Genomic DNA, 16207 nt, shown 5'->3' with positions numbered 1-16207 from the left:
TGTTCTATATGTACTTCTATGAAATTTCAAAAAACAAAAAATCTTGATTGGACAAATTTTATGCCTATTTGAAAATGCATAAATTTACTTCAAGCTTCCGCACCCATATCTCCATCTACTTTTGTGTTTAATTAAATTACCAAATTTTGCTTGAGCTTTTTATTTCCTGTTTACTGTGCACCACATAGAAGAGCAATAGCTAAAACATAACTCAATACACTACAGTTTGTACTAGACAAACAAGTACATTTATACCAACCAGTGGAGTTTTCGACCTCACCTATCCTCTCATATAGCTCAACACAAATACAGTTTTGGAGTTGCAGTCTATTTCCAATTTTCTGTTCAATTTTATACATAATTACTTCTAAGTGTATGTGTATACAATTTTTTAATTATATAGATTACCTTCTTGTTCTATCAATTAGAAACTCAAACTAATTTCATGACAATATGATGGTAGCATTCTCCTACTTACCGGAATGGTCCTCGACGTTTATTGGCTGGAGAGACATTGTTAGGAGGCAGGGAGTAGGCCGAGTTCCCGGAGGCAGCTTCACCTGCAGCCACTGGAGCATCTAGGATAACACAACAAGGACATTGGTGTTAAAAGTTAGATTGAATTCCTGTATGATAAATTCAGTTACACGTATACTAATAAAGAAGTATTGTAAGATGTACAAAATGGTCAATGATACATGTACTGTTGAGTCAATTAAACAAATCTTAATACTGTAGCACTAACAAATACACAGTATGTCCAACAAATAAACAGTAATATTACAACATATGATTAGTGGTACAAGCATTGTTACAGCAATTAAAATAAAGTAATAATAAAGTACTATAAAATACAAATGGCACATGTACATCAGATAAGCTAATAATGCTAATGAAATACCATAAAAAAACAGCTAGTACAGTGACACCAGCTAACTTAATAATGACATTAAAAAACACTAATACAACAAATGGTCAGAGACATGGTTACAGTTACACCTGCTAACTTGATAATATTACTGAAGAACACAGTGACACAACAAATGGTCAATGGCATGGGTAAAATTATGCCAGTAAGCCAATAATGATATTGAAGAACAATGTTCAAAACATTTAAAGTATAATCAAAAATAAATGGATTTTATGCAGCACATAAGACATACTCTATGGTCAGTAATGAAGATACAACTAGATCAGTTAAACATACAGTCAGTAGAAGAAAGGGAATAAAATTACAATGATACAGTGAAACTTGATTGCACTGATTGCAATATCTAGAATGGGAATGGTAATAGGTATGACAAACACAAAATCCTGCCCAATGCCTTGTAGGAATACAGGAAGACCATTCTTGTTGGTAGATTTTTGAATGAATTATTTATATACAATGCATACACTATACTGTTAAATATTACATTTGAGGAAAGCAGCCAAGATTCTTTATTATAATAAGTTTATCATATAGAAGTGCTTATTTTATATAAGCCTTTAAACAAAATAACCAATGTTTGCTGTGAACAAACCTGACCCTTTAAACATATAACCAATGATGTTTGCTGTAAACAAACCTGACCCTTTAAACATATAACCAATGATGTTTGCATTGAGCAAATCAGTCTTTAAACATCTATGATCGATATTTGCTGTGACCAAACCTGAACCATTAAATATATAACTGATGATGTTTGCTGTGACCAAACCCAAGCCTTTAATCATATAACCAATGATGTTTGCTGTGAGCAAATCAGACTTTAAACATCTATGATCGATATTTGCTGTGACCAAACCTGAACCATTAAATATATAACTGATGATGTTTGCTGTGACCAAACCTGAACCATTAAATATATAACTGATGATGTTTGCTGTGACCAAACCCAAGCCTTTAAACATATAACCAATGATGTTTGCATTGAGCAAATCAGTCTTTAAACATCTATGATCGATATTTGCTGTGACCAAACCTGAACCATTAAATATATAAATGATGATGTTTGCTGTGACCAAACCTGAACCATTAAATATATAACTGATGATGTTTGCTGTGACCAAACCCAAGCCTTTAAACATATAACCAATGATGTTTGCAGTGAACAAATCCAAGTCTCTGAATATTCATGACCAATGATGTTTGCTGTGACCAAACCCAAGCCTCAAAATACTCACACGACCAAAGACGTTTGCAGTGACCTGAACCATTTCAAACTAATAAATTAAGATTGGATTTATCTACCCAAAATCTCTGTTTTTAAAGCATGGATGTCAGCTTTCAAGTCAAAATCTCCTCACGACCATGGATTAGCACGATACTTCTGATAAAATTATAATCCTTGAAAACAAACAGGCCTTTATAAATTTTGTTACGTTATAAATTACGATTTAACTTAAATTACTGATGTGTTGAAGACAGACTCGACCCTAATGGATTTTTAAACAATTTTTTTTTAAATTATCTACATACCAAATTGCTTGTGGGTTCATGACTTTGATGGTTACATGGTCCTACCATATATGCTATACAGAAAGCAAAACCCTGTAAATGTAGTTTAGTAAAAATGTTAAATCTACTAAATCTACTATTTATTGTCCTAAGCATGAGAGAAAGTCAGAATTATGCAACAATGAAATTCAATAACAATTCCCACAAATTATGTCTATATTGCTACTTTAGCATATGATTTTTTAATATTTTTAAATACTTAATATTTGGTTGATGCTTGAAAATTGTTTCTTTAAAAAATAAAAATGGTAAAACTTGTAAGTATCTAATAGTAATCAGTTGACATCATTTATTTACACCTTAGGCAATACTGTAAGCCTTACTTGTCCAGCCAAATGGTTATTATCAAGGAAAGGCTTCAAGTAATGGATCATGTTGTCTATTTGGGATTTACAAGAAGTGCACAGAACAACTAACAAAAATGTTAAAGATAGGATAGCAAAAACTTTTTAAGTAACAGTTTAATTTGTAGTTAGACAATGTTACAATTTCATGTTAATGCTAGATTTTTTGGATATTATGACCATTCATTTGCAATTAACACATGCTTATCCACTGTACTCAATTTTTAAAATTAAATTTAAGAAGTGTGGTGTAGAACATATAAACATATGTTTATTTCACTTACAAGTCTGATTTTTGCTAAAACGTGCTGTATAAATGATTGTACTTAAAAAAAAACAATTACCCTGAGCAACCACAGCAAACAGAATTAGCTGGTTGGAATTTCTGTCTGTGTTTAGTTAAGAGCCAATCATAGGTTTCATCCATCTTTTAAAAATAACATTGCATATAATGGTAACATATCTTCAACTGGTGTTTTAAATAACTTCAATGCATCTCCATTTCAAATAAATTTATATAGAAAAAAATCTACTGAATGAACAATAACAGAATTTTAAGAACTAGAAAAGAAACCTAGCTCTACAAGACATAAATACTGGATACCACTATGGTTTAATCTCAATTGGCCAAAAACCCCAACCACATTTTCTCTCATATCCAGCTAATATAAACATTTATAGTTTCAGATATGACAGAAATCTGACTACAGGTCACATTTTTGAAGCTATTATGTAAATATACCAAATTAATTTTATCATTCATAATATTCACACGATTCCTTGCTGCCTCTTCATGATTCATCCCATTTTTAAACAATAATCAGTGATACCAACATCGAAGTAAACACAAAGAATTTAACAATATCATTCATTTTCTAAGTGTAAGAAGGAAAACCATCAATGCATTTTGAGATATTTAACTACAGAAAATAATACCTCGATCAGTGGTTGAAGATCGGTCTACGACTTACTTTACATCTGGTAGATCACACTGCATATTATAATTTTAAACTTAGGACATCACATTACATACTGAACTCTAAACCAGATATATTACACACACACACACACACACACACACATATATATATATATATACACACTGTATTATAATCTTGATAAATTGCATTGCACATTATATTATACACCAGATATATCATACTGCCCATTGTATTGTAAACCTGATATGTGCACTTCATACATCATACTGCACATTATATTTTAAACCTCTGTATGATTTTCATACTGCATTCTACTGGTAGAAAAACATTTTGGCATTATTGGCACATTATATAGAAAGCATTTTTATATTACATTCTACTGGTATAAAAAACATTTTGGCATTATTGGTGCATTATATAGAAAACATTTTTATATTACATTCTACTGGTAGAAAAACATTTTAGCATTATTGGTGCATTATATAGAAAACATTTTTATATTACATTCTGCTGGTGGAAAACAGATTATAGACTTCTTACATCTGATGCATTATACTGCAAACATTTTTATACAAATTCTTCTGGTGGGAAAAAAATATTACAGGCATTTAAAATCTGGTGTATTACACAGTAAGCAACTTAAGCCCAGTACATTACGCTACAGGTAAACTTCACCTTGTTTATTAAATGTATTTTCTACCTCTATTTCAAATTACATACGAATATTTATGCTGTATCTCTGAAAGAATGTAGTGTTTCTAAAAGCTCAGTTTGTAGAAAAATATAAAACAAGGATTTTTGTATTGTATCACTTTAAATGAAAAATAAAATTACAGACATTCTTTTCCTGGTACTTCACACTGCAGGTAATTTACACCTACATCATCACATTACAGATACTGTACACCTATTTACTTCACAACTCAGAATACCACAAGACATTACAAATATCCTACACCTTCCGCTAGACTACAAGCGTTATCTTGCCAGGCTACAGGCTCCCACTGGCCTATGATTAGTCAATAAACAGCTTCAGAACAAGGGCTGCTATTGATTGCCTCAGTCCAGCTGTAACAGTAGAAGGCTCCTTTGTTCCATGAAGTAGGTCACATCTGCCTCTGGACGGACACGATTTCAGTTCTCTTTCAATAATTGTGTGTAAAAGTTAGAGAGAACACCGTGGTGGCCACGAGTAAAATACTGTAGATCAAAATTAACTAAAATCCGTTTAGTTAACATCATTATAGCCTCTCCTCATACCTATCACCTCTTTACTACCTCTCTCATAATTTGTCTTTGATTGGTTCCCTCAACTAACGATCAACCACACTGACGTTTAAGTATAACCTATGATTAAAAAAAAACATCAACACTGAGATAATTATGCCAAAAATGCAAAATAACCTTCCCATTTGGGATATTTTAAAGGCCCCAACTTAAAACCTTTATAATGTAAAGAATGCTATGTGTTGGCACATCATACCTGTATGATGTAGCTGTTCTCGTACATCATTTGAAAACATATTGTTAAATATACACTAATCTCTAAAGGAATTTCGAATAGCCATTAATATTGTTTTGTCTTTTACTGCGTATGTTAAGTAGCAACATGTAATAACGATGTGTATAATACACTGATTAATGAATAACGGTGAAAGCCTCTTAATTTTCAATTTGTTATCAAATGTATTTATTCAAAACCTTAACAGGAACACATCCGTGAAATATGTCGCTTACAGATTTAAACATCTGTGAATTATGTCAGTTACAAAATCAAAATAACAGTGGAATCCAGGGAACATCACCAAGAATTGGTTGTTTATCTCACCTGTTCTACTGGTGTAGTGCTTCTTCAACCTGATACAACACAACACAGTATGATACCCAGTGCCCGAGCACATGGTAACAACAGATTTCTAATGTGATCTCTCATAATGGCGGAACTGCAGTCATTTCTGCCGTAACATACAAGCATCAACTGGTATGATTTGCGCACAGTTCGGAGCGCACGTGATGTTTCCTACAAATGTTCAACATAGCTGAGTGTTGCCTTGTTATATAGAGCACGTGCTTCACACCGACTCACACCCCAAGGTCAATCCTTGAATTACGTCAATAAGTAAAGGAGGTTGGAAGTTTTTCTTTACGAACTAGACGGTATCCTAGCAACGGATGTGCAAGACATGGGATCCAGGGATGAGATAGTTGGTAAAGAAGACCTAGCCCGGCTGTATCTTAGCTAGGTGGGCTCGTTACACCTGCATATCGTCCGGGAGGGTCTTTTACAAAAGGAGTTTTTCTATATTGATTCACCTACTATTATAGCCTCCTACAGCTTTCTTTGCTATCTCTATTATATGAAGTAACCTCTGGCATTCAACTGTACGTTGAATAAAAATATTATCGTACCGCATTAAAAAATAAATAAAAATAAGAAACATTTTTTATATGAAATTCATCCAAAAATTAAACACTATCAACAGTTCATGCTCATTTACATAAACAGATAAGTTTTAAACGTGCTAAGCAAGTATCTCAAATGCCTATCGGTTCACTTCACCGAAAACGTGTTAAATGTATAGGCGCAAAAATAAAGCGATTTCTTTATTTCAAAAACTCTCATCCCTTCTACACCCACTACTCTTCTGACTACAAGTTGTATTTGTTCCATATGAGCTTAACATGTTATGTATGTTCTTCTTCTCCCTCTACTTTTATTAGGTACAATGTGGGTTCTTTTCTTATAAGTCTGGCTTACTTCGTATTCCCTTCTGCTGTTTCTTTTACAAACACCAATGTTACATTTTTCTTTTCATAAAGGCCTTCTTTACTTAAACACCTAGTTGGAGTGCTTTTGCGGACGCATTGTTTTGTATAAATATTTAATTATCTAGTAATTAATTAGTTAACCCACCTTAACGGATAGGGTTCAATATTTTATTGTGGCGATCATTTGCTCGTATGTTTAATAATAACTTTTTTGTTTGGTTTCATTTTATTAGCATAATGAGGTAGAAAAAATGCGTATAACTATAAAAAAATGAAGTAAGAATGACTTTTAAATTTGTTCTTGCTGATAAATGAAAGTCTTTAAAAACAACACGAGAAAAATCGTTATGATAAAAAGTGGTAATACTTAAGGGCAATGATTTCGGCTGAGGTAAGAAAATTGTGGAATACTAACTCTCTTTGGTTATTACTAATACAGGGTTGAGTACATAATATTAAAACGATAGTGAATACGCAAATCCGCTAGTCACGTGACAATCGCGGCCAATATAAAGTCGCGGTGGAAAGGAATGTATCCCATTATTTTGACACTTTGTCTTTCGTATGTAGTGTCATGCCATCGAAAATTATCGCTTTTTGGGAGCGAATGCTACATCCCTTTCCAACGCAATACACACACAGATCATAATGATACTTTCAGAGCGGGGATTTAAAATTTCAAAGACGGAATATCTCTTGTACTTACTGACACTGGAAAACAAAATAATACGTTTTAACTGGGAGCACCAGGGCCATCCAGAAAAAGATCTTCCACAATTCGTACTACAGATGTGGTAAGCAAAGTGCAGCGGTGTGAATCCAAGAATAAAAAAGAGCAATGGCAAAAGCAACATTATTCAACATAATCAAGAAGGATCTTCATCTAGAAACGAGGTATGTATTCACCAAGATAAGGCTTCCAGACAAACTTCTTGTTCAATCGCTGCTCACCTCAAGCAGCTGAAGAAAGAAACAAGTATTAATGCTACTCTATAAGAAGATGTACTGGTCAAGTTGTCACACGCAGTGATTGGCTTTTCTGTGTGTTCGGAGGGTTAAAGTAGGCGCTATGAAATCGTCGCCCTTGTAAAAAAGATCAATTGTGAAGGAAGTGGTGGTATGCTTCGGACAAGACACTTACGACGGACCTTTTGCAATATAAACTTCGCTGAGGGACTACTGTTGAAATGCACGATCGTCAGATAGAAAAAGAATGGGCTTGACAATATGACGCGTAACAACGTGGCGAGTCTTCAAAATACTTTTAATATAACGTACTCAATTCTCCATAACAGTACGTTGAAACGAATGATGATAGCTCAAGCAGTTATTTGAATGGGGATAAAGTTTTTGAATATTTATTGGTTCCTGCTATTTATTGAGGATTAATCAAATTATAAAAGAATGAAGTTTCAGAACTCGTGCAACCCTTGAAACCATTTCCTCTCCTCATCCATTATGGTCAATACGATAGCCATGAATAAATACTGTTATTCAACACAACGATTTATACTGTATCGAGCTTCGACAAAGGTTGGAAAGGTCAATCTCGAACCACACCTCTTTAAAAACTTTCCACAAACCCTCCTCTTCTTGTGAATGTTGGCTTAAAAGACAATAATAGAGGAGACCAGAGGAATAAGAATTGCACCCAAGCTGCATCGACGAATTTGACGGATAAGTGGTTGGATGGAACTGTCGTGAATCCAGTTTTTATAAAAAATATTTCTCTTGAGATTTTAAACTGTGAGCCTTAGTCAACTTCAAATACCAATAACAAGAGATATTTCCAGCTCCACTGCAACATTTTTTATTCGTTGTTGTTGGTGGTGGTGCGTTAGAGAATTATCTTTCGTAACCATAACCTAAACCTTGTTGTTCTCAAGGCTCTTCTATGCGAGGTTTTCCGCTTCCATGAGAAACAATACATCCGCACTTCGTGAAAATACTGTGTCGTTTAACAATTTTACTAAGCATTCAAAAAATACTCACACGGGATCAAAAATAAGATATATCACTGAATAAGAAACTCGATAACCAGTGTGGAAGTAGATCTTTCTTTATTAGCGGTAACTTTTTAACCTTGTTACTAATTAACATTGTATTCATTTATACAGTATTACCATAAAAATATTCTTTCTCGAAATGGGCTGTAGACAAAGTCCTTTAACCCTAAGTCCATCCATGGCGGCACTGTATGTCAAGTTGTCAGGATTTCACCGAGAACCAAGAATATAGAAGCTTTTCTCACACTTGTGGCGTCACATTATTGTATTAACACAACTACATATTTAGTGGCTAATAGAATGGCTCCGAGTGTTTTTTGTTTTTTTTCATGAACAAACTTTTAGATCATAGCTTCGTCGTCTCTTGACCGATTTGGGATATATTTAATTACAGTTTTGGACTCAGGAAGTCAAACCCTTTCGATTGATGTACTCGATCATGTCTAGTCTCATAGATGAATTTATTCTAATCGTGCCTAAAATAATTTTAATTTGAGGGTAGGCTGGTAGAGATCCTGATGAGTAGTAAAATCGAATCGGGTATACGCGCGCCCCACGCTTTGTATTGCTGGCGCTCAAAAATTAGTTAATAGAAAGGAAAATAAAGGTCTCGTAGATTAATTTGCTCTAATCCTTCCTAAAATAATTTCAAATGCCGCAGCTCTTGAGGATTCCCCCTTGTTCTATTAACACTGCACAAGCACAAACTTCTGTTGTGTTTGGTAGTATTTGCAGTTATCAATACCAATGCATTACACGTATCTGGTAGTAAAGACGATAAAAATCGTTTTGTTGTTGTTTTTTTTTTTCTTATTCACTTTTAAGAACGAATTTTTACCTCAAATACAAACAAAATATCAGTTATTGATCAAATTCTACCACTCCTGAAAATTATAGTTCAACACAGCATTATAAAAGTTACCATTTTCCTAACTAACTATAGTGCCGCATTATAGGGGGGGGGGAGGAGTAAACGAAAAGGGCTTCAAACTTGTAGAAAAAAAACTTACCAAATTAATAATTACAAATGCTCTAGTTTCACCAAAATCTCCTCAACCTAGTAACGATCATAACAGTCCCAACTACGTCATCTAAGCTGTTTAATATGTTACAACACGCCGCTATTTAATTTTACAGCTTTGAACATGGGAACTGTTTACAGAGTTTGCAAGGCGACAACGTCAACTTCCGAACCATTGCCTCATCCAATTTCAATTCAGTGGCTATTTATTAAAATACAATTCTCACAAGATGTCTGAAGTAACTAAGGACGTTCGATACAAAACCAACTTAAACTTATGGTGAGCACACATATTTCTTCAGAAGTTTTTGGCCCTAACTGTATTCCATACACGTCATGTGAAACTCTCCTGACCACATAAAGAAATCCAAGTACATTCATCTAATGCACAACTAACGAAGGGATATTTTTAACCACTGCATAATTATTAACGTTACATTTCTTTTTCAATTAAATTGAATGATAAATTAACATTTTTAGTCCGATGTGCATTTTAGAAATGCGTTATTATATATATATATCTCACGTACTATTTCCAGCATTATCATTTTACCTAACGAACTGCTATACACCCAATAAGCAATAAGGAAGTTGTCATTTTCACCCGTAGAACACAATATTTATCATACAATGAAAGTTATATTAAATACAGAACAATTGGACAGCTTATCATCTTAATCGTTTCACCCAAATACAGCACTTTCTTGAAGAACAATTAACTGTAATATATTTAGGTACAACTAAAAGAACAGTTAATTATGTTAATGTATATGCGCACTGAACGAATTTTTTTTTTTGTATACACCTAATGAACAGACTATTTAACTAGAAAAAAAAAGGGGGATCCTCAATAGCCGCAGCTGTAACTAGATCTCAAATTAGTCAAGAGATGGAACTATGAGCTAAAAGTTTGTACTTGAAGAAAAACTCAGAACCATACCATGAGCCGGTATGCCGCGGCTAACAAGAGGAAATCCTCAATATCCACGGCACAACGAGACCTTTTTATTAGCTATATTTTTTGTGCGCCAGCAATACCAAACGTGGGGCGCGCGTATACCTGATTGGATTTTATTAATCATCAGAATCTCTACTAGCCTAACCTCAAAGTGAAATTCTTTTAGGCACGATTAGAGGAAATTAACCTATGAGACCTTGGACATAATCGAATACATCAATCGAAAGGGTTTAACCTTCAAGAGTCCAAAACCGTAATTATATCTCAAATCGGTCAAGAGACGACGGAGCTATCAGCTAAAAGTTTATACTTGAAAAAACAACGACAACAACTCAGCCATTCTATGAGTCACTATTCCGCGGCTAACATAAGGTAATCCTCAATAGCCACGGCCGTAAATTAGATCTCAAATCGTTCAAGAGATGGAGCTACGAGCTAAAAGTTTGAACTTGAAGAAGAAGAAGAAAAAAAAACAAACAAACAACACTCGGAGCAATTCTATGAGCCGCTATGCCGCGGCCAAAAACTATCAATAAAGTATCATTGTATTCCTTTAACAAGTAACTATTAGTTGTTTGCTCATTTCTTCTGTCTTATGGCAAAGCTACTAATTTCATCTACTGTCGTCCCTAATTTTGAGCTGCTGACCATAGGAAAAGCAAACAGCCGACAGCAGCCACAGCTAACTCTTGGAATACTTTTTTTTATCAACGAATGGGATTAACCGTCACATTTAACCCACCACATGGCTATAAGATCGAGCATGTTCGACGCCCGGTTTAGATTGTGAGCCAAACGCCCTAACCACCAAGGCCACACCAGGCCTCAAAATAGTTATTTGTCACTCAATTAAAAATAAGTATCATTATCCTCAACCTAACAACATATATTAAAGACTGTGATTTCACCAGTAAAGGTAAAACCATGGTCGGTAATAAACGAAGTATTTGTGAAACGTACAATTGTCTTTGTTCCCCCCTCAATTCCGTAATTACGAGTTTCATCAAGTAACGACGGTTTTATGTATCAATTACAACCAAAAAACGTTTTAATTTTACAAATGAAAATGTATATTCACCCAATGAACAATAAGCACTTACTCACTGACCTAGCAACTTTAAATCTTTCGTTCCAAGAAAAAATACCAAATTTATGTTCTTAGTTATTTATTTTGAAATTATATATCTTAAGTATATTGAACAACGTATCTTGAAGTGCTGTATAGTTAATGACGTGAAGTAATAAAGTTCACTGAATAAAACTAGTCATTTATTTAACTACATTTTTACAATATTACATATAATTACCTAGAATACATTTTACAGAACATTATTACACATCATTCAGGATTACTAAAACGAGATTTCACATTACCTGTACATAGTAAGTAGGAACTTTCGCGCTATCACTCGGTGACATTTCGCAATACATAACCAAATGTTTGGATATTGTTGAAGTTTTTAAAGAGGGGAAAGTTTACCCTAACGCACCAGTCGGAGGTCAGTCTTACAAGTAATTTAACGATAGCCGTGTTGGTAATTTAAAATTAATTATAAATTAGTTAGTTCTTCTTATAAGTTTCGAAGTATAAGAAAAGCAATTTCATATAGAAATTTTGCGTTTTTTCAATATCCTCAAACCAAAATCCTGGTGGTGTTAGACTTAAAAAGAACAAAGTCCTTGAAATAACCGCAAGACCCAACCGTCCTATTATGGTACGAAGCCAACACAGACTCAAGAGCGCGTACTTACAAGAGAGATACATCAACCCACGCTCTCTTACGCGCGCGCGCAAACACAGGACTAGAAGTGATTGTATAGCTAACATATAGCAGCAAAATAAATCCTTTTAATTAGGTAGCATACAATTTATAATATTTCCAGATTTTTGAAACTTGGATTACTTTGTACTGCTTTAAACACGTAGAAAACAGTACTTAAGAATCATACTTACACTTGAATAAGGAATAATGGATTTATGCTAAAAACTGTTCATTAAATCAATTAAATGAACCATAACTAAATATTTAAATTCTATTATATGATCTTCTACGCATAAAAATCCAGCAAAATAGTCAATACGTGATACTTAAAATACCCTAGTTTAAAAGAGCAGCACCAAAAATTAAAAATTCTTCTACTGCTCATTTGAAGATGGTCTAACTCTTCTGGAGAAATGGCTCAAATACATTAAGAATGTTTAAACTCGATATTATCTCTCTTTTTTTTTGTAACAAGAAATAATTGTTGATAAGTCATAAAAAATCAAAACTAACATTTTAAAAAATTGCCTTCTTTATGTAAAATGTCTCTTTTTTAAGATTTCACTTATTTGCATAGATCTTTATAATTATATTATGTAGATAACTATTTAGAATATACATTTTTCATTTAATATAAAGTGCATGTATATGTACGAAAATAGCTTGTTTTTTTTATAGTTACTGTAATTTCACACTTTATGATAAAAGAAATAAGCTCAGTATTAAAAAATTACAGTAAAAAGAATTGGCTTTTATAAATAACAAAATTGTCGTTTGTTTAAATCTTACAATTATGTTATTTTAAAAATGTTCAGTTCAATCAAACTATCAATCATAATAAATGATGATGATTATAATCGGTGTTAAAATAAATAATGTTATTAATCCTTAACTTACCTCTGATTTGTAAATGACTTAAATAAAATTGTTCAAAATTACACTTTACCATAAAAGTTGTTGTTCATGCAAAATAAACAGCGTCTCAATCACTAATATTTATGTCGTATGATGAACCCTAGCATTATGCGAAAGGTCTCGTCGGCACTGGGTATGGAAGATACGATGTGTTTGACATATTGTAACACATTATTCTTCACTTTCACTCACAAAATCTTGGAATATTTAGACAGTACAGTATATTATTTATAATATGTTAAAAATTGGTGATACTAATGCAGGAAAACTTACCTTCACTTTCAGTACCGGTAGTGTTGGCAGAAGTACGCATGCTTGGTGTAGGTTTCAAACACGAAGAAGGCACCAAACCTTCCCGAGAGGGAGAACAACTACCCTCACCGCCAGGGGAATGCAAACGCACCATACACCAATCCGGGCCCGAAGTTACAGAATCCAGTAGCTCTACCTGCTGACCAGATTTGACACTTAGCTCTTGAGAACCCAACGGTGCAGCATGTCCTTCTATTACCCACGTGACTTCACCAGTTCCCTAAAATAAATCAAACAGTTACAACCTCTATAACCCTTCTTGAAGCTAATAAAACGATCACGAACTACATAAGCGATAACACGTTTTCTAAAATCATACTGGACAATTTTAGATAAAATAAGATGAAAAGAAACCAACCAACCACATTAGTCAAAGTGATTGCAACTGCAAAAGCGTTTAAAAATTAGCTACACTGTTCTTCCCATATCAAGACGTAAAGGTTCATGGTCTTCTAAGCCCATTCTAGTTTGTAAACATTTTGTTTTCCGGAAGTTTCCTGTATTCTTGGAATGACAATCTTTGTTAGATAAAGAATGTAATTAAATTTACTTTCATCTCTACTTATTACGTTCTTAAATAATTATTGTAAATTCTCACAACATAGTTAACTGTATATCAAATGTTCATCTACATACTTTAAGTCCATCATGATATTTTTTTTAATTTTCAGAATGTAATACCTATAAATAAAAAAAAACAACTTAATTTTAACTAAGTATAAAAGTGCTATCACTAATAGTAACTTTACTTTGTCGAGCTAAAGATAAGGAACTAGTTTGTTTCCGAACATTCACACAAAGCTGCGTTAGCCGTCTCTAAATTTTAATGGAAGACTAGAAGAAAGGCAACTAGCTAGTCAACATCGCCTACCTTGGGCTACTCTTGTCTGAACAAACAATGATATTTAATCGTTACCCTTATAACACACCCATGGCTACAAATTGCGGAGTGTGATTATTATTTTGTTTTTGCGATAACAAAATGCGAAAATTGGGTCCGCATATCTACAGTCCAGCACGCCAGCCACTGGTCACGTTTGACCCGAAGATGGGGAACAACTGAAGATTCGACGTAGCCTATGAATTATGAAATTGGACCTGACAATAAAGAAGGAAAATTCACAATATAACTTCTCATTCTGTAAGCTGCTTTTTAAAGTTTTAACGTGAAACTTGAAAGTTCTTCAGGCATGCATCAGCGATTTCGATGATAAACCTATTGAGAGTACTGTATTTTATAAATATACAGTTCTACTCCTAGTCGAAAGAACATATATGGTTATATTCATGAAAGAGTATATTTTAATTTTCAGAATAGAAACCCAATAGCTTAATTACATACCGAATTCATATTCAAGTCCTAAAATAGACGTCGAGAACCTTCTTAAAAGGCACTAGACTTATATAGTGAGGAACGGCATCAAATAAATCTTCAAAAGATTTGTTAGAGATTCGACATTTATTTCATAAAGGCCCTAATATTATTGAGCAACACGCGATGCTCATGCGTGTAGTTGCCACCTGAACTGTTCTAAAATGAGATACACTTTCGTTGGTGTAGTGTTAGTATTTGATAATTTTCTACATTTTTGTAAAGTCAAACACTAAGGATTAAAAAATAAAATGTTGCCCTCTAAGCATAATAAAGCACAAATCGCGTTTCGTTCTTACCTAAAACAGAATGCTGTATTTTACAACTGAGTGATAAACTATTCTGTAAAATATGTAACAGGTGGCAACCCTAGCCACGAGTGACAAAACAGAAATCCATCAGTATAAAACTGCGATATATCTGTTTAATAGTTTCGCGTTGTTCATAACAAAGACATACATTTCTATGACGTCTGAGTTTTGATACGTTTCTACTTTAAAAAACATACAAATTTTGTTGAAACAAGTATGGAATGGAAGATCGGTAATACGTACCCACCAAGGATAATACATATTTAAAAAATTCTCAATAAATAAATGTATATACGATGGTCTCAGCAAATTAGTCCTAAAGGAGAAAGATATTGATAATAAAGACTTTCTGAGCAACAACGATTCCAACGAAAATTATAACTAAGTGTAAAACAGAACATGAAAAGTAACAGTACGAACTAATAGGGTCACCCTGGGCCCCATGCTACGTATTTAATCGTAAGCCCCTTTTAGTACGTAAATTTGGCGCGAAAGTGGGAAATTTGTCTTACCTACTTAGATGAACAAATTTTCATATCCACATACTTTTCATAGTTATTTACGTACAGCAATGTACGTTTAATTGTTCTTGTTATGAATTCTCCGACGACTTTCCGGATAATCAACGTTCTTACAATTTCCCTTTCCTGGCCATACCACTTAACACCATCGACGCTGGATGGTGCCACAGGTAAATCCATAGACGATTTTACTAGCTACTTAACACCATCGGTGCTGGATGGTGCCACAGGTAAATCCATAGACGATTTTACTAGCCACTTAACACCATCGGTGCTGGATGGTACTACAGGTAAATCCATACACGATTTTACTAGCCACTTAACACCATCGGCGCTGGATGGTGCTACAGGTAAATCCATACACGATTTTACTAGCCACTTAACACCATCGGCGCTGGATGGTGCTACAGGTAAATCCATACACGATTTTACTAGCCACTTAACACCATCGGCGCTGGATGGTGCTACAGGTAA

General features: G+C 33.8%; 1 protein-coding gene across 2 annotated transcripts in view; it reads right to left on the bottom strand.

The window, feature by feature from the left end:
- The window catches only part of LOC106461433 (triple functional domain protein-like), a 202341-nt gene that overhangs the window by 13991 nt on the left and 172143 nt on the right, over positions 1-16207 (bottom strand). For both annotated transcript variants that reach the window (XM_022388406.1, XM_022388407.1), the window contains exons 36-37: positions 13491-13749; positions 479-578 (exon numbers count right to left, since the gene is read on the bottom strand). In XM_022388406.1, the coding sequence (XP_022244114.1) occupies positions 479-578; positions 13491-13749 (359 nt within the window). The remainder of the gene's footprint in view (positions 1-478; positions 579-13490; positions 13750-16207) is intronic.

Source organism: Limulus polyphemus, unplaced genomic scaffold, assembly GCF_000517525.1.
Source record: "Limulus polyphemus unplaced genomic scaffold, Limulus_polyphemus-2.1.2 Scaffold958, whole genome shotgun sequence".
NCBI lineage: Eukaryota > Metazoa > Arthropoda > Merostomata > Xiphosura > Limulidae > Limulus > Limulus polyphemus.
This window is presented reverse-complemented; position numbering and strand designations above follow the sequence as displayed.